The sequence below is a fragment of the Osmerus mordax genome, chromosome 3, assembly GCF_038355195.1.
Source record: "Osmerus mordax isolate fOsmMor3 chromosome 3, fOsmMor3.pri, whole genome shotgun sequence".
Lineage (NCBI taxonomy): Eukaryota > Metazoa > Chordata > Actinopteri > Osmeriformes > Osmeridae > Osmerus > Osmerus mordax.
Genome location: NC_090052.1, coordinates 2,080,408 through 2,098,208, shown reverse-complemented (window position 1 = coordinate 2,098,208; position 17,801 = coordinate 2,080,408). Strand labels below are relative to the sequence as shown.

Here is a 17,801-nt window from a genome sequence, read left to right as displayed (position 1 = left end):
CCCTCTCCCTCCCCTATCTCCCTCTCCTCTCTCTGCCCTCTCCCTCCCCTATCTCCCTCTCCTCTCTCTGCCCTCTCCCTCCCCTATCTCCCTCTCCTCTCTCTGCCCTCTCCCTCTCCTCTCTCCCTCTCCTCCTAGGATCCTACCCTGGAATTCTTAAAAAAACACGAGTCTTGTGACAGTCACCCACCCATAGGCGATGTGCAATTGCACCCCCTACTGTTGGGATTAAATGTTAAATTAAATGCGTCCTTGTCCATGAGCCTCCTCAGTGACTCACACACTTCAGAGAGCCGCGGTAGGAAGGTGGCCAGGTAGGTGACCAATCAGACGAAGCGCTGCTCTGCCTTCACGTCAGATGGGGGAGGGGCACGACAGCCTTCCCTTTCTCAGGATCTGCCTTCAGTCCGAGAACAAGATGTGACTGTGAAAGCAGACCTCTGGCACTTTCAACTGAAGAGTTTTCAGGGCCAGCAGCTTGGTGTTGTGGTCACATTCTGCCTCTTCGTCACTGTCCCCACAGCCCACCACGAGGATGTCATCTGCTGTGGGTTCCACCACCAGCTCGTGCTGTTTCCTCTGACGCACCTCTGGAGACACGGAGACCCCAAACGGGGGCTTCAGCCACCTCTTCCTGGCCCTGCACCACCCTCATTGCCCCTATACACTCGCTAGGATTAACGTCCTGACTGCTGTTGTTCCCTTCATCTGTGTTTGTTTCAGTGGAGTGCACTTCACCCTCCTTACTCTTGCTTTTCATGCAGACCCTTGTGAAGTGATTAGCTGTTCCACAAGATCTGCATATGTTTCCATAGGCTGGGCTGTGTTCTTCTCCCCGCCCATGAGAAAAGCCACAATATCGGCCCTTCTTGAGGTTGTCCACAGCAGAGATGGCTGTAGCATTAGCATTAGCTGTGGCACCGTGCAGATTCTTGTACTTATGTTGCCTTTCAAGCTTCATGGACCTTATCAGTACATAGTGAGCTCCGTCACACAGCATGTCTCCACTGCCAAGACCAGCGTCAGGTCACGTTGTCTCAGTAAACGCCCTCATCAGTCCTATCATGCAATGTACCTTGACCCCACTGTACTCGCTTAGACTTTGGTATTAAACGTTCACTTTCAAGACAATGTCTTTCCTTCGTCGTCTGCTAGTCTTCGACTGCATGGTGTGAGTATATGTACGTTAGACGTAGATTGAAAATGTAATTCATTGTTAAACAGATTTACGAATTAATTAATTAACTATAACAATGACTATTACAAACTATAACAAACCAGATAGTTTAAGGGTTGACATGTATTCTAAGTAGGTTACAGGTAGGTTGACGTAAGACCACAATGACCTTGCATTGCCATGTTTTATATTTTTAGACCCTGCCTGCTCTCCATTCTCTCCAGGAGTATAGAGAGAAGGATTATCAACTATGGCTTCAGGTAAACGGTCTTCGTTGAAGTGTTTCAGTCCTAAAAAACTTCAACATAACCAGGAAGTTCATCATGTTAGCAGTTGTTACGATTACATTTGAAGGTTTTCATTGCACCATGTCACCTGTAAAAATGAACAGGATAATATGTTATCTGATGAAGAACACACTGTTCTTCATCAGCAGTTGTATTTAACTCTCTCTCTCTCTTTCCCTCTCTCTTTCCCTCTCTCTCTCTCTCTCTCTCCCTCTCTCTCTCTATCTCTCTCTCTGACAGGTGACTCCCTCCATCTCTCAGAGCGGAGGATTGTGCTGCTGGGGGGGAAACTTGCAGGGAAGAGTTCATCAGGAAACACCATCCTGGGCAGAGAAGAGTTTGACCTGAGGACAGCTGCTCAGTGTGTGAAGAGACAGGGAGAAGTAGCAGGGAGGCAGGTCTCTGTGTCCTCCAGGACCCCACACTCTCCTCCTGGTCATATGGCTGGATGCCTCATTCACAGAGGATGAGAGAAGATCAGTAGAGGGACACCTGCAGCTTCTCAGTGAGAGAGTGTGGAGTCACACTATAGTGCTGTTCACCAATAAAGACCATCTGGGAGACACAACCATTGAGCAGCACATTGAGACAGAAGGGAAGGACCTCCAGTGGCTTGTTGAGAAATGTGGGAACAGGTATCATGTCCTCAACAATAAGAACAGGGGTGATGACACTCAGGTCACTGAGCTGTTGGACAAGGTGGAGGAGATGGTGGCAGCAAACAGAGGAGGCCACTATGAGATGGACAGAGAGATCCTGAAGAAGATAGAGGAGAGAAGGAGGGCAGAGGAAGAGAAAGCACAACAGAGGTTGATGAAGGTGCAGGAACAGAGAGAGACTCTCAGATCACAAATGGGTGAGTTTCAAGCTTAAGTAGGTTGAGGTGGAACGTTCCACGATAACATTTCCTATTGCCATGTTTTACATATAAATATACGTGTACATATATTTAGACCCTGTCTAATCTCCATTCTCTCCAGGAGTAAAAGACGCGAGAAGGATTAACAAAAATGGCATAAAGTAAACAGTCTTCCTTCCTGTTTGAGGGCCGTTTTGGAAATATTTGAGATTGTCTTTAACACGTAGGAATCATAGAGTTAAAAGTCTATTGAACATTTTGAAAAATTGTTAACCAGATTTACCAAATAGGCTAATTAAATAACGGGAATAATAGGGTACAATATGGGTAGAAAATGCTTGATCTTAGAGATAGTTTGAGGTAGGCCTATTCCAAGTACACAAGTAGCCTAGCCTAGGTTGAGGTGAAACCACGATAACATTTCCTATTGCCATGTTTTACATTGCCTATACATATATATGTATATACATAGACCCTGTCTAATCTCCTTTCTCTCCAGGAGTAAAGACGCGAGAAGGATTATCAACAATGGCTTCAGGTAAACAGTCTTCCTTTCAATGTTTTAGTCCATCATGTTTGAGCGGCCGTTTTGGAAATATTTAAGACTGACTTTAACACGTAGGCCTACACATTCACATGGGAAACGTTCACACACACATTCATACTGCTGAAAACTCACAGCCACATAGACATGTGAAATGCTCGTATAGACACATATGAAACGCATTCACTCACACACATTTATGAAATGTTCGTACAGATAAACAGGAAACGGGCCCAAACATTTATTTCTGAAAACTGCCAGATACTCATAAGGGGTTAAGGGGTTACTGGGCGTGAATAAGTCTCGTCGTCGTTCGCCATTTGCTTAAGCAGAGCCAGAGAGGATACCACGGGCAAAAAATTCGAGTTCGTGTAACTTCGGCTCTTTACAATTTTTTACAATCGCTGTGACGCATTCACTCACACACATTACTATGTGGTGTAGATGCTTCACTCAAACAACCTGTAAAATTCGATCATTGTAAATTCAAAAAGAAAATGTAATCCATGTTTGCCCTTAGTCCTGTATCTCAATTTATCTCTCAATATGTCTCATGCATCTATATTTTCCCCTCTCTGTCTCTCTCTCTCTCTCGTTTTCTTTCTCTCTCTGACAGGTGAGTCCCTCAATCTCTCAGAGCTGAGGATTGTGCTGCTGGGGTGGAAAGCTGAAGGGAAGAGTTCATCAGGAAACACCATCCTGGGCAGAGAGGAGTTTGACCTGAGGACAGCTGCTCAGTGTGTGAAGAGACAGGGAGAAGTAGCAGGGAGGCAAGTCACTGTGGTCGACACTCCAGGATGGTGGAGGAATCTCCCTGTAGAGAGTACTCCTGAGCTGGTTAAACAGGAGATAGTACACAGTGTGTCTCTGTGTCCTCCAGGACCCCACACTCTCCTCATGGTCATACGTCTGGATCGATCATTCCTAGAGGAACACAGAAGATCAGTAGAGGGACACCTGCAGCTTCTCAGTGTGAGAGTCTGGAGTCACACTATAGTGCTGTTCACCTATGGGGACTGTCTGGGAGACACAACCATTGAGCAGCACATTGAGACAGAAGGGAAGGCCCTCCAGTGGCTTGTTGAGAAATGTGGGGACAGGTATCATGTCCTCAACAATAAGAACAGGGGTGATGACACTCAGGTCACTGAGCTGTTGGACAAGGTGGAGGAGATGGTGGCAGGAAACATAGGAGGCCACTATGAGATGGACAGAGAGATCCTGGAGAAGATAGAGGAGAGAAGGAGGGCAGAGGAAGAGAGAGCACAACAGAGGCTGATGAAGGTGCAGGAACAGAGAGAGACTCTCAGATCACTAATGGGTGAGTTTCTTTCAGTGTCCACCCAGAGTCTTGGTGTGAATAGCCTAATCAATGTGACATGCAGTATACTGGATATTTATAGACTGGTTTGAATATGACAAACTTAATTTCAATTATATATTAACAAAATTGTGCATAATGTAGATATCAGTACATTGTTGTTTTTTGAAGGATACGTTTATCTGAGCAGAGAACATTTCTGCAACTCACATTATTACTATGTGGTGTAGATGCTTCAGTCAAACAACCTGTAAAATCAGATTATTGTAAACTTCACAAAGAAAATATAATCCATGTTTGCCCTTAGTCCTCTATCTCACTTTATCTCTCAATATGTCTCATGCATGTATTTTTTCCCCTCTCTCTGTCTCTGTCTCTCTGTCTCTCTCTCTCTCTTTTTCTCTCTCTGACAGGTGACTCCCTCCATCTCTCAGAGCTGAGGATTGTGCTATATATGTGTATATTGTCTGTCTGTCTAGATACTTTACCTGCTTGCAGCCTACTTGTCTGTCTATTTTTCTGTATGTCTGTCCTTCAGTCAGTTGAATGTTCCATATGTGTTCCCTGAGTAGGAATCTAACCAGCCCAGTATCTGGTCTGACCTGCTGTGTTTCTCTACAGAGTGGAGAGATGGTAGATCTGATGTCCTGTCTCTGAGGAGCTCTGGCTACGTCCTGGATGATCTGCTGGAGAGGGTAATCAACGTTGCTGAGTGTGTGGGTTGGAAACCCCCCAGGCTAGCCTGAAGGGATTACCCGTGTACCTGGCTAGTCATGAAAAGCGCTACTAAAACAAATAACTTTGTGTACATTTTGTTTATTCATAATCATGAGTAGCATAAAGCGATCTACGGGCCATATTCAATCCACTTGACTTTGTAGATGTCTCTCATCACGCCAAAAAATATTGATCCGTCAAAAAACATTACATTGGGTGAAATTTCCTCTAAATTACCTCTAAAGGTTAACAAGGACAGCTCCCCCTGAACCAATGAACAACAATAAACTAGTCAGTTGGACACCCACCTGGGGGAAAGCACTGGACACTGATCAGTAACACCAGAAGGGACATATTTGTGGGGCATCTATTAGAATGAATACTTTTCTATTTAAAGCCCATGTCCATAACGAATAAGCTTTTTAGTTTCTGACGCAGTACTGTATCGTATAGTATGCTGAGCTTGAGTGAATGTGGAGCCAGCATGGATGCTAACTGCAAGCAAACTAAATGATATAGGCAGAAAGATTACCCAAAGGATGCCAGTCTCTTGACTGTTAACAGTAAAGTTCTTATCTCTCCACCAGCTGTTGGTGCTATACTCGGCACACTTTAAACCCACATATACCGTACAATATGTGCCAGGCTTACAAAACAGAAACTGTAATTATGTTTAATAACCTGTAAGAAGTACAAACGACTCCAGTAATTGTTGATGAGGTGAAGCCCACAATTCTTTGTGTCACATATAGTATACTGCATTAGCTGTTAACTAGCACAGGAAAATGTGACATAATCTTTACGACATCACCCTGTAATTTCTGAAATTCTTTTGTCACCATGGGCAAGTTAGAAAATTATAATTCTGTAAATAATATAGGAATTTTTTACTAATCCTTAAAAGTACAGGAAATTTACATTGAAAGGCAATGTTTTATTGGATGCACCGGCCTAAAAGCTTTGAGCCTTGAGTTGTTGTATACTACTGTTATCAAAGCACAAACTACAATCTCACATTAAAGGCTATCTATTAGCTTCATGTAAACTCCAGAATCGCCCTTTTGCAATTCCTTTTGCTAACAACGGTCATAATTCTCAAGTAACAACTCAACTGATGTCCAGTAGCAGCCCAACTGAAGCCTGACGATATCCGGTTTATTCCTAACCATTGAAAAACTCTGTCTCTCTGTCTCTCTCTTCCTACCATGCAGAACCTAGAGGTGAGAACCTCCTTCAAGGTGGGACAGATCCTGACCGTCACAGGGGTCCCCAACCCAAACTGCGATAGGTGAGTAACTGAAGATAAATGTGTTGCTGACCTGACTCCCAGACTCAAAATTGACTGTATACGTTTACAACAGACACAGACACAACAGACTGGTTCAGCATTGGCACATAGTGAAGAATGTACAACCTGTAACAACCATGATGTCGGCCTCCTTAATGATGTTTTCACTTTCAATAGATTTTCCATCAACGTTGGTCACAGTGTGGACGACATTGCTCTGCACATGGACGTCTGCTTCGATTATGCAGATACACAGAAGAAGGTGGTGTTCAACTCCTGCCAATCAGGGACATGGCATTGGTACCAACACATTGCCAAAGGCTTCCCCTTCAACTATGGAAAGGAGTTCAAAGTGAGGCACAACCTAGAATGTATTATATAGCAGCCTCTAGTGGCATGTCATTACTACTGCAACCCTACTGGGAAAGGACATGAACATTTCCCACTTCCAAGAAAGAGCTTGACAAAAACTGCATAGGTCATGTGTGTATTAAGTTTTGATTAGAGTGTTGCAGTCCTTATAAAACTCTTAACATAGCATAACGTAAATTGTTAATCATTTTCATTTGTGCTATAGCTTGTATGTTTTATAGCCTATAAATTAACTTCCAAATATGTTTCACTTGTTAGCCACGGGTTAATAACTATAACAATTATATGGTCTGACTGTATTCCAGTAAACACAATAAACAAATACAAACAAACTTTGCTTCGATGATTCGATTGATTCTGACGCTACTGACATCACATCAGGGTTGGACTGGGAGCGTGTACAGTTCCCAAACACAAATTCACACACTATATAATAATAAATGAGCAGTGCTTTCGATGGCTGTGTACAACATTAGATGTATAGTGTTAACTTATACTCTATTGTGCGCAGTATCATTGCTGCACCTGTCATCATCTCTGCACTGGACTCTGTCACCACAGTCACAGCTACCTCCACCTCTGTCTCAGTCTCCTCATTCCCAGCGTCACCTGTGGCTGATTTCAAATGCAGACCAGAAAACTTAAGACAATTGCATTTGATCCACATAGCACCTTTTTATTGTTATATAAGGCCAATAAAACTACCTTGAGCATACATATTTATTAGTGTCCCTTTCTCCTGGTCATATATGTTTCTTAATTAAATAAATATATATAAATGCAGGAACCTCACTCTCCCTCCTCTCTCTCTGCACTCTCCCTCCCCTCTCCCCCACTCCTTCCTCCCCTCTCTCTCTCTCCCTCTCCTCTCTCTCTGCACTCTCCCTCCCCTCTCCCCCTCTCCTCCCCACTCCTTCCTCCCCTCTCTCTCTCCCTCTCCTCTCTCTCTCCCTCTCCTCTCTCTGCACTCTCCCTCCCCTCTCTCCCTCTCCTCCCCACTCCTTCCTCCCCTCTCTCTCTCCCTCTCCTCTCTCTGCCCTCTCCCTCCCCTCTCTCCCTCTCCTCCCCACTCCTTCCTCCCCTCTCTCTCTGCCCTCTCCCTCTCCTCTCTCTGCCCTCTCCCTCCCCTATCTCCCTCTCCTCTCGCTGCACTCTCCCTCCCCTCTCCCCCTCTCCTCCCCACTCCTTCCTCCCCTCTCTCTCTCCCTCTCTCTATCTCTCCCTCTCCTCTCTCTGCACTCTCCCTCCCCTCTCTCCCTCTCCTCCCCACTCCTTCCTCCCCTCTCTCTCTCCCTCTCCTCTCTCTGCCCTCTCCCTCCCCTCTCTCCCTCTCCTCCCCACTCCTTCCTCCCCTCTCTCTCTCCCTCTCCTCTCTCTGCCCTCTCCCTCCCCTCTCTCCCTCTCCTCTCTCTGCCCTCTCCCTCCCCTATCTCCCTCTCCTCTCTCTGCCCTCTCCCTCCCCTCTCTCCCTCTCCTCCTAGGATCCTACCCTGGAATTCATAAAAAACACGAGTCTTGTGACAGTCACCCACCCAAAGGCGATGTGCAATTGCACCCCCTACTGTTGGGATTAAATGTTTTTACTTTTTAATTTTTTTAAAGTGATTTCAGAGTTGTATGTGTTCTATCATCTATCATATAACAATTTTCAAATGTTAAGATCTAGTATTAATTTTGAGCATGTTTTTGTAAGCAAAAAAATTAATACAAAATCACTACCCTTTGCACCCCCAGTTTAAAAACCTAGAATTGCCTATGCACCCACCTTTATGTTACATAGGCTTACACAATACACATGTCCTATGCATGTCTATAATTATGATTTGCCTTATAATATATTTATGTTTATATAATATTAACCCTAATGGTACCATGATCACTAGATTTTGTGTAGATGTTATAGTCATTAGTATCATATAGCCTACTGATTTTGACGAAAATTTTGAGTGAGGAACAGAAGGGTAACATTTGAAGTGGTACCCTTCTGTTCCTCGCTCAAAATTGTCCTTCTCAACTTTTTTTTAAATGAAAGAAAAAGGTGCAGTGATCTCTCAATTGTTTTCCAGAGCTGTACATCAATTAACATTAACAGGTCTTGCATTTCATGATCAAATACAAACGGAATGTTTATTCAGAAATGTCAGTTTGTAGGTAGTGTTATTGAGAAGCACTTTTTGTCATATTTGCTGAACTGAATTACGAAATATGACTCAAAAATTTTAGTTTACTCTTTTTTTTTTTTTTCTTGGGAGCTAGCACAGAGTAATGTTTTATTATAACTAGTGTACATCTTTTAATTATTTTGTATTTACTGTAAACATTTGTATTTTTTTGTTGCATTTCTTGTATTTCAAAATATTTCAAAATATTTCTACATGTTTTTATTGTTATTAAGTTCTCTAGTTTTAACATTTGTGGAGCAAACGTTTTGAGCTATATCAAAGTAACGAGAAGGTAGATAGAAGACATAAAGATGCCATCCTCAATAATCCACCGCTGGGTCCCTATGCTATAGGACAATCACTAAATAGGCCTTTTCTTAAAAACAGCACACAAGACAAAGTCCACAACCTGTTCCCTACATAAAATCAGACATACATTTTATTTATAAAACAATCTGAACAGTACCTATGAATTTTACAAACTTTTTCAAAATATACTTTTCAATTAGATCAAATATGAATATTACAGTGATACTGAAAGTCAACATAGATAAAGTAGCAGAGCGTTTACAGTTAAAAGACTTGAGATTTGTAGGAAATGAGTCCCACTGTAGTTTTGTTTTGGCTTTTTCATCTGTCTGTTCATTCAAAGGATCTTTCTAAAGCATTACACCAACAGTGAAAAGGCAGAGATGCCGTGAGTTAAAACACTTGCAGTTGAATCACAATAAAGTCCTTTTCTTTTACATCAGCAACCAAATCCTTACGTGATTCCTTACGTAGCCTTACGCCGTGACATCTAGTCCCTCACAGGTATACATCCCCCAAAAACCTTACAAAACATATTTTTAACCAGCTCAACTCAGTTGGGAAGTAATCTCAGGCCAATGTACAGTTTAAATCAGCTTATCCTTCATCTGTCCAAATGTTGGCTTCCACAGCTTAGGCCTACTACCAAACATTATCCTGCTCCAGGTTAAAGAGTGATGCTGTGCTGAACATTAGGCTTATCCATTACCAATTCATATATTACTTATTACTTTGTACAAACGAGCGACCTTGCGACTAGACTGTAGCACAGGCTCATCCTCTCTCTCCCGTTTAGTCACTCTGCGTATGAACTGCCCATCAAGATCACGTCTGACAGGGGGTGTGTGAGTGTGAATGAGTGTGTTTTCATTACAACACAGAGTGTGTGTGTGTCGGCCTTCCCTCATTTCCCAGCCCTGAGATTCTCATCGCTGGTCTCGTGGCCGGGAAACAGATCGGGGTTTTCCGCCAGCGTGGCCCTGATCTTCTTCTTCTCCTTAAAGCGTCCGGAGTGGGACACCTTGACGTGGCGCCCCTTGGTGGCCGTCTTGTCCACGATCCTCTCCAGCCGCGCGTTGAACTGGCTGTCCTCCGCGGCGGCGCCCTCTGCTGGCGCGGGGGCGCCGCCGTGGCCCGTGTTGCTGCCGTACTCGGCGGGGATCTCGTACAGCACCTTGGGCTCCGACTTCTTCTTGCGCAGGAAGGTGAGCTTCCACCAGCCGGGGGAAGGCTCAGCCATGGCCAGGACGGAGAGAGGATGAGGGGTGGAGGGCTGGAGGGCTGGAGGGCTGGAGGGCTGGAGGGATGGAGGGCTGGAGGGCTGGAGGGCTGGAGGGGTGGAGGGGTGGAGGGCTGGAGGGCTGGAGGGATGGAGGGCTGGAGGGGTGGAGGGACGGAGGGCTGGAGGGCTGGAGGGATGAGGAGGTGTGAGAGGTAACCTGGTATGAGAGTGTAAAAACAGGAGGAGATGATGCGTTGGTTAAATGCATCGTCGAAATGGTACGATGGGAAATATATGGTTAAATACAACGACATGTATTGAACACAGTCATTGTATTTAACCACACACACGCCCCTTCCCATAAAACAGTGACACCAGAGTCCCAGCCGTGACCAGCTCTGATGGACATACTATATCCATGTCTGATGGCACGGGAGACCTTCTGAATATTTCATTGGAACTCGATCTGCGCCATATGGTGGGGGTACGGAGGGCCCTGGAGGTGCTTGGGTTACCCTGCTGCCGGCCAGGCTAAACACCCTGGCAGCTAAACCCTCACGCTCAGGTTTCAGCCCAGGGTGAGCCGGCCAGGCCCTCACGCACACACAGCACCTGAAGGACTCGACCTGCAGCCTTCCTAACCACCAGAACTGGAACCCCCGTCGGAACGCGAGACCCAGCACCTTTTGCGAAAACGTATTCTCGACAAACGGTGGAAAAGTACATGTTTGTTTTCAATTCACGATTCATGAGATTGTTGATGTTTGCAACGATTGAGAGCTGGCGACAGTTGGTTGATCCATTTGTGGTGGCTTCTGGTCACCTTGCTGGAGTTCAGACGGTATGCTGTCTACTTCACTCTGAAGGGCGTTCATTTTCTTTTGACAGGGGAGGTTCTAGACCCTTTGAACGGGGGGGGGACCATGTTTATAATGATTCAGACTCTACATTTAGGGGGGCCCCAAGGGTTCCCCCAAGGCCCCAAGCTTGTTGTCACAGGGGCACTGCCCCCCCCCCCCCTCCCCTGAATGGTTGATGGGTTTCACCAGCCAGATTTCTTTCAGCCGCAGCCTGACCTCAGTGACAGATACAACAGGGAGGACAGGTAATGGGTCACCTGGGGTGTCCGGACCAGGAAGCAATGCTCCAGAACGTTCTGACCCTCCGACTAGTGTCCCCGTAGGTCTCCTACCACATCAAGCTCACGTCATGCCAATAATTAGCAGCTTGAAATGTTTTTATATCCGGAGTTGGACAGACAACAGGCAGGGGCAGCAACTCTATGAGAGAACAGCTGGACAGCCCTCTTCTAAAGCGGAACAATGGACATGCTCCTATTGGGTGAGTTCAGGGTCTGTGTTCTGTTGACCAATACTCATTGGAGAGATTCGTGTTGTTTGTATGTCACGTCGCACAAGGAAAACTGGTTTTCTGCATTGTCTGCTTTCAAAGAAGAACCACGAACCTTGTAGTCCACCCAACCTCTCCACATGAATGGAATGAGCGTACATACATGCACAAACAATCACCAAGGTGTGGACCCAACACAAACACAGACATGTCTGTGATGCGCAAGCTACCTGACACGTGAAACGTACATGATGTTAGATCACAGGGACATACATACCCACATACATGTACACACGCACACACAAACACACACACACACACACACACACACACACACACACACTGCTCTCAGATAAAGGCTTTGTGCCTGTCTCTGGAGTAGGAGGTGGGAGTGGGCAGTTTCCAACTGGTTGCCTGGCAACGCCGGGGACAATTTCCATAGAATATGCTAATGATCTTTCAGGCTTGTCTTTCTGGTGACTTTTGACCAGATAGCAGAAGGCTTTTATTAGTAACCAAACAAGAACCAGGACAGATTTTTTTTTTCTCTCATTCATCCATGACAGGTGATTGAGTCTTTTTCTAGTGCTTCCTGCATTCGCTTGGCTGAAACCAGCCTGGACCCTGTAACCAATAAGATTACATGTAATATACACATATTTATTTGTACTTTCTGTTGCTAATGCATGTTTGAGTGATACATAGCAATTGATCACCATCTCTTACCCTGCCCTGCCCAGCCCTGACTTGCCCCTGCCCTGTCAGCCCTGCACTCTTCAGCTACAGTAGAACTCTGGTTCAGCTACAGTAGAACTCTGGTTCAGTTACAGTAGAACTAGGTTCAGAAGCACAAACTTTCTGCCATGTCAAGGGACTGGCCAATCAAAACGGGACTGTCATAAACCAAACCATCAGGAAAGCAACCCAACTCTCCCCCAGCTGAATCAGCAGTTTCTCCTGCCATGAAACAGGAAGGTTTTCCTTTAATTCTCAGGCTACTTGTCAGGTCAGCCACAGACTGACTGTTCAAGTCTTTTTATTGTCAGATGCACAAACTGGTCACAATAGACGATGAGGTTGCTCACCTAGAACTGCTCATAGCCCTGTTACTAGGAACCAGAAATGTTCCATATTGGCTACATATGGAACATTTCCCATCCTTCAAATAGGATGACAAATGGACCGTGAAAAGGACAATGTTGAAATGACTCGTGGATTTGCAGCCTCTTCCCTGATGTGGTCCTTCCTTCCTTAGTGGTTATCGTTTCTTTCTACATCTGTCCAGACAGTAAGAGTATAGAGATGCTGTAATAATAACTCATGTCTGTACTGTTGTATCAGTGAGCTACAGGGATATGTGCACTCTGACCTACTAAAGAGGTATTCAGAGAGGTTCAGCGTTGTAGGTGTGTGGCGTGTGTGTGCCAACAGCGCTGTGTTTGTTCTGTGTAAAAGATCAAATAGTTGTGTGTCCAAAGGTACTTATTTTCTGACTGGTACTCAAGGCCCAGAGTACAAGAGTCTGGGTTCATATCCCCCTTCCACTTCACTGCTGCTGTAGATACAGTCATCTCTAACATGTCCAAATAGACAGTTGATAAAGGCTCCATGTGTGTATCATGGACATGATGTGTGTATTATGTTCGCGTGTGTGTGTGTGTATGTGTAACATCCTCACCTTTGTACAAGTGTAGTGCTGGGTAATTTCTTCCTCCCCCAAGCGAGAATCCTTGCTCTGAGAGTCCAATGCACAGGTTTCACGAGCGGTCAGATAACAGCCATGTCCACCCCCTGACACAGTCCTTCACAGCTGGGAGATCCTGACTGTCCTCTCTGGTCCTTCTCTGTGGTCTCTGCTCTCTCTGTCAGACTGGCAGGTACAGCAGCACAGGTGCCGGCTTTGTCCCTCCTCCCTCTCTCTCTCTCTCTCTCTCTCTCTCTCTCTCTCTCTCTCTCTCTCTCTCTCTCTCTCATCTCTCTCTCTTTCTCTCTCTCTCTCTCTCTCTCTCTCTCTCTCTCTCTCTCTCTCTCTCTCTCTCTCTCTCTCTCTCTCCCTCTCTCTGTCTCTCTCTCTCTCCCCTCCCTCTCTCTCTCTCTCTCTCTCTCTCTCTCTCTCTCTGTCTCTCTCTCTTTCTCCCTCCTCTTATCTCTCTCTCTTTCCTTCCACTATCACACATACACATTCAATGTACACACACACGCACGCCACCCCCCCCCCCACCCCCCCCACACACACACTCACACACCACTGAACAATGCAGGCTCCACCTGTGGGTAAACAAAACCAGGGTGACACAGTCTAGCTCAGCTCCACTCGACTACAGGTCTGTGGTTCATCTTAACACACTCACACACACACACACACACACACACTCCGACTGCTGCGCGTCTGAAGTCTGCTGTGGGCAGAGCAGAGCTAGGAGTGGCCTTGAGGTTCACTTCAGATGTGGCTTGTCATATTTGGCTAATATTGATATTCATCTTTTCAGCAGACATTCCTGTTCCTCCCTTGGCAACTAGGGCAAGAGTTAATGTCTAACTGAGTTTCTTACCTCTTACCCAACCCCCAGCCCTGCAGGACATTGTTAAGAAGTCAGTTTCTGGTGTGTGTGGTCATCAGAGCTAGACTTCCTGTTGACGATGTCAACTTGCGGAAAACACACTCGCACACGCGCACACAACCATGCACACGCACACACGCACACACACGCCATCAAATCATGTTAAACGGTCATGGTGTTGATGCCTCAGCAAGTCAGAGGTACCACAAACACTAACTCAAACATCCCCTGGTGAACTGTCAAACAAGCAGCGATATTGTTTGTGAGGCATAATGTCACTTATGCCGAATTATCTCCCAGGGCCCGCCCCATCCTCATAAAAGGATAGCGTTGCCAGGCTACACAGTTTGAATGCAGGATGTTTTCAGGGTTTGTTCAGTCCATAAGGCCCATGGTGGGATGGTGGCTCAACCATAAAGGCCTGTGTTTGAAACCCTGTGCCCTGGCAAGGAACCCGCCCAACAGGAAGATGATGGTTATCTGTGTTTGATCTACAGCCGTTCAGACAGGACAACAGGACAGATTAAAGATGGAGGACACTGAGTCCCCTACTGGAGAGAGAGGATTACTTCATGCAAATCTGCCAACAATCCCACTCTCATATCTCCAGCGTGTCTCCGGGCCCGGTTCTTTAAGCGAGACACGCTCCATGCAGAACAGCGGTCAGGCAAGGTCTAAACCGGCACGGGGTTAGAACATTAACCACCATCGGGTCGCATGTGACTACACGCGGCTCCAGAAGTCACCTGCTTGTTTTGACATCATTCAGGAAGAGAAGGAGGGAATTGGTGACCGTTTAGAGCTCGGGGGTGTGAAAGTCTGTCCCTCTCTCTCACCCAGAATGATCCTGTTCTGTACCAGTATCGTTTCAAGCACTGAGCTTTCAGTTGGGCTGCATCGACCACCCTCCCTCCCTCCCTCCCTCCCTCCCTCCCTCCCTCCCTCCCTCCCTCCCTCCCTCCCTCCCTCCCTCCCTCCCTCCCTCCCCTCCCTCCCTCCCTCCCTCCCTCCCTCCCTCCCTCCCTCCCTCCCTCTGGATGGGGAGCGACCTGGTGTGTGAAGGAGGACATTAGTGTTTTATTGGAGAATGGGAGAGACAGGAACGACAAACAGAGCTGTAAGAGGCCCTCTATTGAACACCCAGCAACGCTATCTCCTACCACCAACACTGGGCTCACAAGCAAGCCGATGGGTGGATACCCTGCCCTGCACCTCCCCACACACACACACGCCCTGCACCTGCCCACACACACACACACACGCTCACGTTAAGGGAAGGGGGGGCGGTGGGGAGAGGTCACACGATGATGTGTGACAGGGGGGCGAACGAGTGTCTCAGTGGTGGTGGGGACACTGGTGGCAGCTTGGGGCCTTGTCCCCCACCTGCCTCCGTTTCCCAGAATCCCCTGGCCTGGAACAGGAAGCCAGACCTCTGAAAGGCAAAGGTGGTGTAATAAGCTACTGTCATCAAGGATGTCTAAGTGTATTATTATTATTATTAACTTTATTTAACCAGGACGAGCTCTCTGAGATTCGAAATCTCTTTTACAGAAGTGTCCTGGCCAAGATGGGCAGCTGGGTAAGTCAGAAGGAAGTACACAGCCTAGTTGAAAGAAACAGAATACAAACAGAAAAACAGACATTTACAATACTGAAAACATTACAAAACATCGATTCATCTTCCAGCTGATGAGTAATACCGTTCAAACATTCCTTAAACACCAAGTTTAGTCATTTCAGATTCGCTCGAGGAGAATTCCGGTCAGACGGGGCAGCACTCCTAAAAGTATTTTTTCCTTCGTTCAGTTTGAATGTGGGGAACAGAAAGGATATCACAGTTCTGAAAACGGAGGGAGGAATTCACAACTCGGTTGGATAAGGACAACAGCGGTACAAAGAAGAAACCTACAAAGATAGCCTTGTACAGACATTTCTCTTCTGGTAGACAAGGAAGACCAGGCCACTCTTTTGTATAATGTTCAAAGATGTGTTGAAAGTTTGCAATTTGATATCAATGTTAAATAATCGTTTTATAGTCTGCTTTTGGTCGTCCTCTCAGGTCTGTAGCGAGCGTGAATCGATTTGATCGTGTTTCGAACGCTTTTGGACGGCATGACTGTCCACGGGGCTCAGGCTGGCCATGTCGCCTTCACAAAGGACCATTGTTTGTGAACATGCAGGGACACATTGAAGCAGTCACACACTCAAATGTGTATTCAAAGCAGGTGCCTGCCACAAAACTGTCTCATCACAGATAGCCCAAATCACCCCGGTTCAATCACAAAAAGGTCTGGCAGATAGTTGACGGCTTTGTGACAGATTCCCTCAGGTCGATACTCACCGTAGATGACCTGCAATCATTGCTTTCAACAGGGCCTTTCGCTAGTCTTCTGTCAGGCTCTGATATGCCTGCTCAGTGAGACAGTACTGCCATGCTTGGACATGATGCTGGTGGAGGTGCCGGATTTACCCAGCAGAGGGCAATGTTGTGTTCCAACACCAAGCACACAGCCACCCACTGGCCCACAGCCATGCCCACTGCCAGCCATGCCCACTGCCAGCCATGCGCACTGCCAGCCACACCCACTGCCAGCCACGCCCACTGGCCCACAGCCATGCCCACTGCCAGCCATGCCCACTGCCAGCCATGCCCACTGCCCCACAGCCACGCCCACTGCCAGCCACGCCCACTGCCAGCCATGCCCACTGCCAGCCATGCCCACTGCCAGCCACGCCAACAGCCAGCCACGCCCACTGCCAGCCATGCTCAATGCCAGCCATGCCCAGTGCCAGCCATGCCCACTGCCAGCCATGCCCTCTGCCAGCACCCTGTGGAACCTCTGTCAGTCTGTGTCTGCTGGTGCACACACTGGTGCCAACGTTTGAAGTGATTATGTCAGTCAAACCTCTTCTCTCTTCTCTTCCTTTCACCTGTCCCTTTCCCTTTGGTCACGACGAGCTCTCCACCCTCTCTCTCTCTCCTCTCTCTCTCTCTCTCTCTCTCTCTCTCTCTTTTCCTCCCGCTCCACCTCTCTCTTTGTCTCTGTCTTTTTTTCTGTCTCTTTTGTCTCCCTCTACTTCGCCCAGTCTCTTTGTCTCATTCTCTCTCTCCTCTCTCTCTCCCTCTCTCTCCTCTCTCTCTCTCTCTCTCTCTCTCTCCCTCTACTGTCCCTGTCTCTTTGTCTCATTCTCTCTCTCTCTCTCTCTCCTCTCTCTCTCTCTCTCTCTCTGTGCTGCCAGCCAGACCTGTAGACGCTGGTCTTTCCTGCCATCTGGAGCAGGACAGCATGGTGCTGCCGCCCCTCACCCCCCAGGTGTCTCTCTGTCCTGGGCTCAGCCCTGGCCCTCAGCCCCCTGGAGGAGGGCCACGATCCAAGTCCTGGAGGGCTGCAGTCTCCACTGGCTTTCTTTGGCACACACACACTGTGTTTGACTCTAGAGCTGGTTAGAGAGAATCAGCGGTGAGAGTGCTATCGTGTGGTGACTCTGCAGTATTGCAAGCTGGCAGACTTGCTCGCTGGTTCATTCATCTCTGCAGAGGTCTCAACTCGGGCTATGTGCAAACGAGACAGCAGGTGGCAGTGGTGTACAATGTCCACAGCAAGCATGACGAGGAGTCCGGTTGGGGTGCT

At 47.0% G+C, this 17,801-nt stretch overlaps 2 protein-coding genes and 1 long non-coding RNA gene across 3 annotated transcripts in view; 2 read left to right on the top strand and 1 right to left on the bottom strand.

Moving 5' to 3' along the window:
- The first annotated feature begins 2,634 nt into the window (after positions 1–2,634).
- LOC136938120 (GTPase IMAP family member 8-like) overlaps positions 2,635–17,801 on the top strand; it is a 261,770-nt gene continuing 246,603 nt past the window's right edge. Inside the window, 2 exon segments of the mRNA XM_067231372.1 lie at positions 2,635–2,861; positions 3,484–4,188. Coding sequence (XP_067087473.1) covers positions 2,852–2,861; positions 3,484–4,188 — 715 coding nt within the window. The 5' untranslated portion in view covers positions 2,635–2,851.
- On the top strand, positions 4,751–6,897 carry LOC136940372 (uncharacterized). Its single transcript, XR_010876386.1, has 3 exons — positions 4,751–4,883; positions 6,117–6,193; positions 6,371–6,897. It is a non-coding gene; the product is annotated as an uncharacterized lncRNA (long non-coding RNA).
- Positions 9,941–10,276, bottom strand: prr15la (proline rich 15 like a). The gene has a single exon (XM_067232489.1). It carries the CDS (start codon positions 10,274–10,276, stop codon positions 9,941–9,943), a length of 336 nt encoding a protein of 111 aa, XP_067088590.1.

What these genes read in the sequence shown, in the direction of transcription:
- prr15la (XM_067232489.1), bottom strand. Translation starts at nt 10,276, where the DNA reads ATGGCTGAGCCTTCCCCCGGCTGGTGGAAGCTCACCTTCCTGCGCAAG.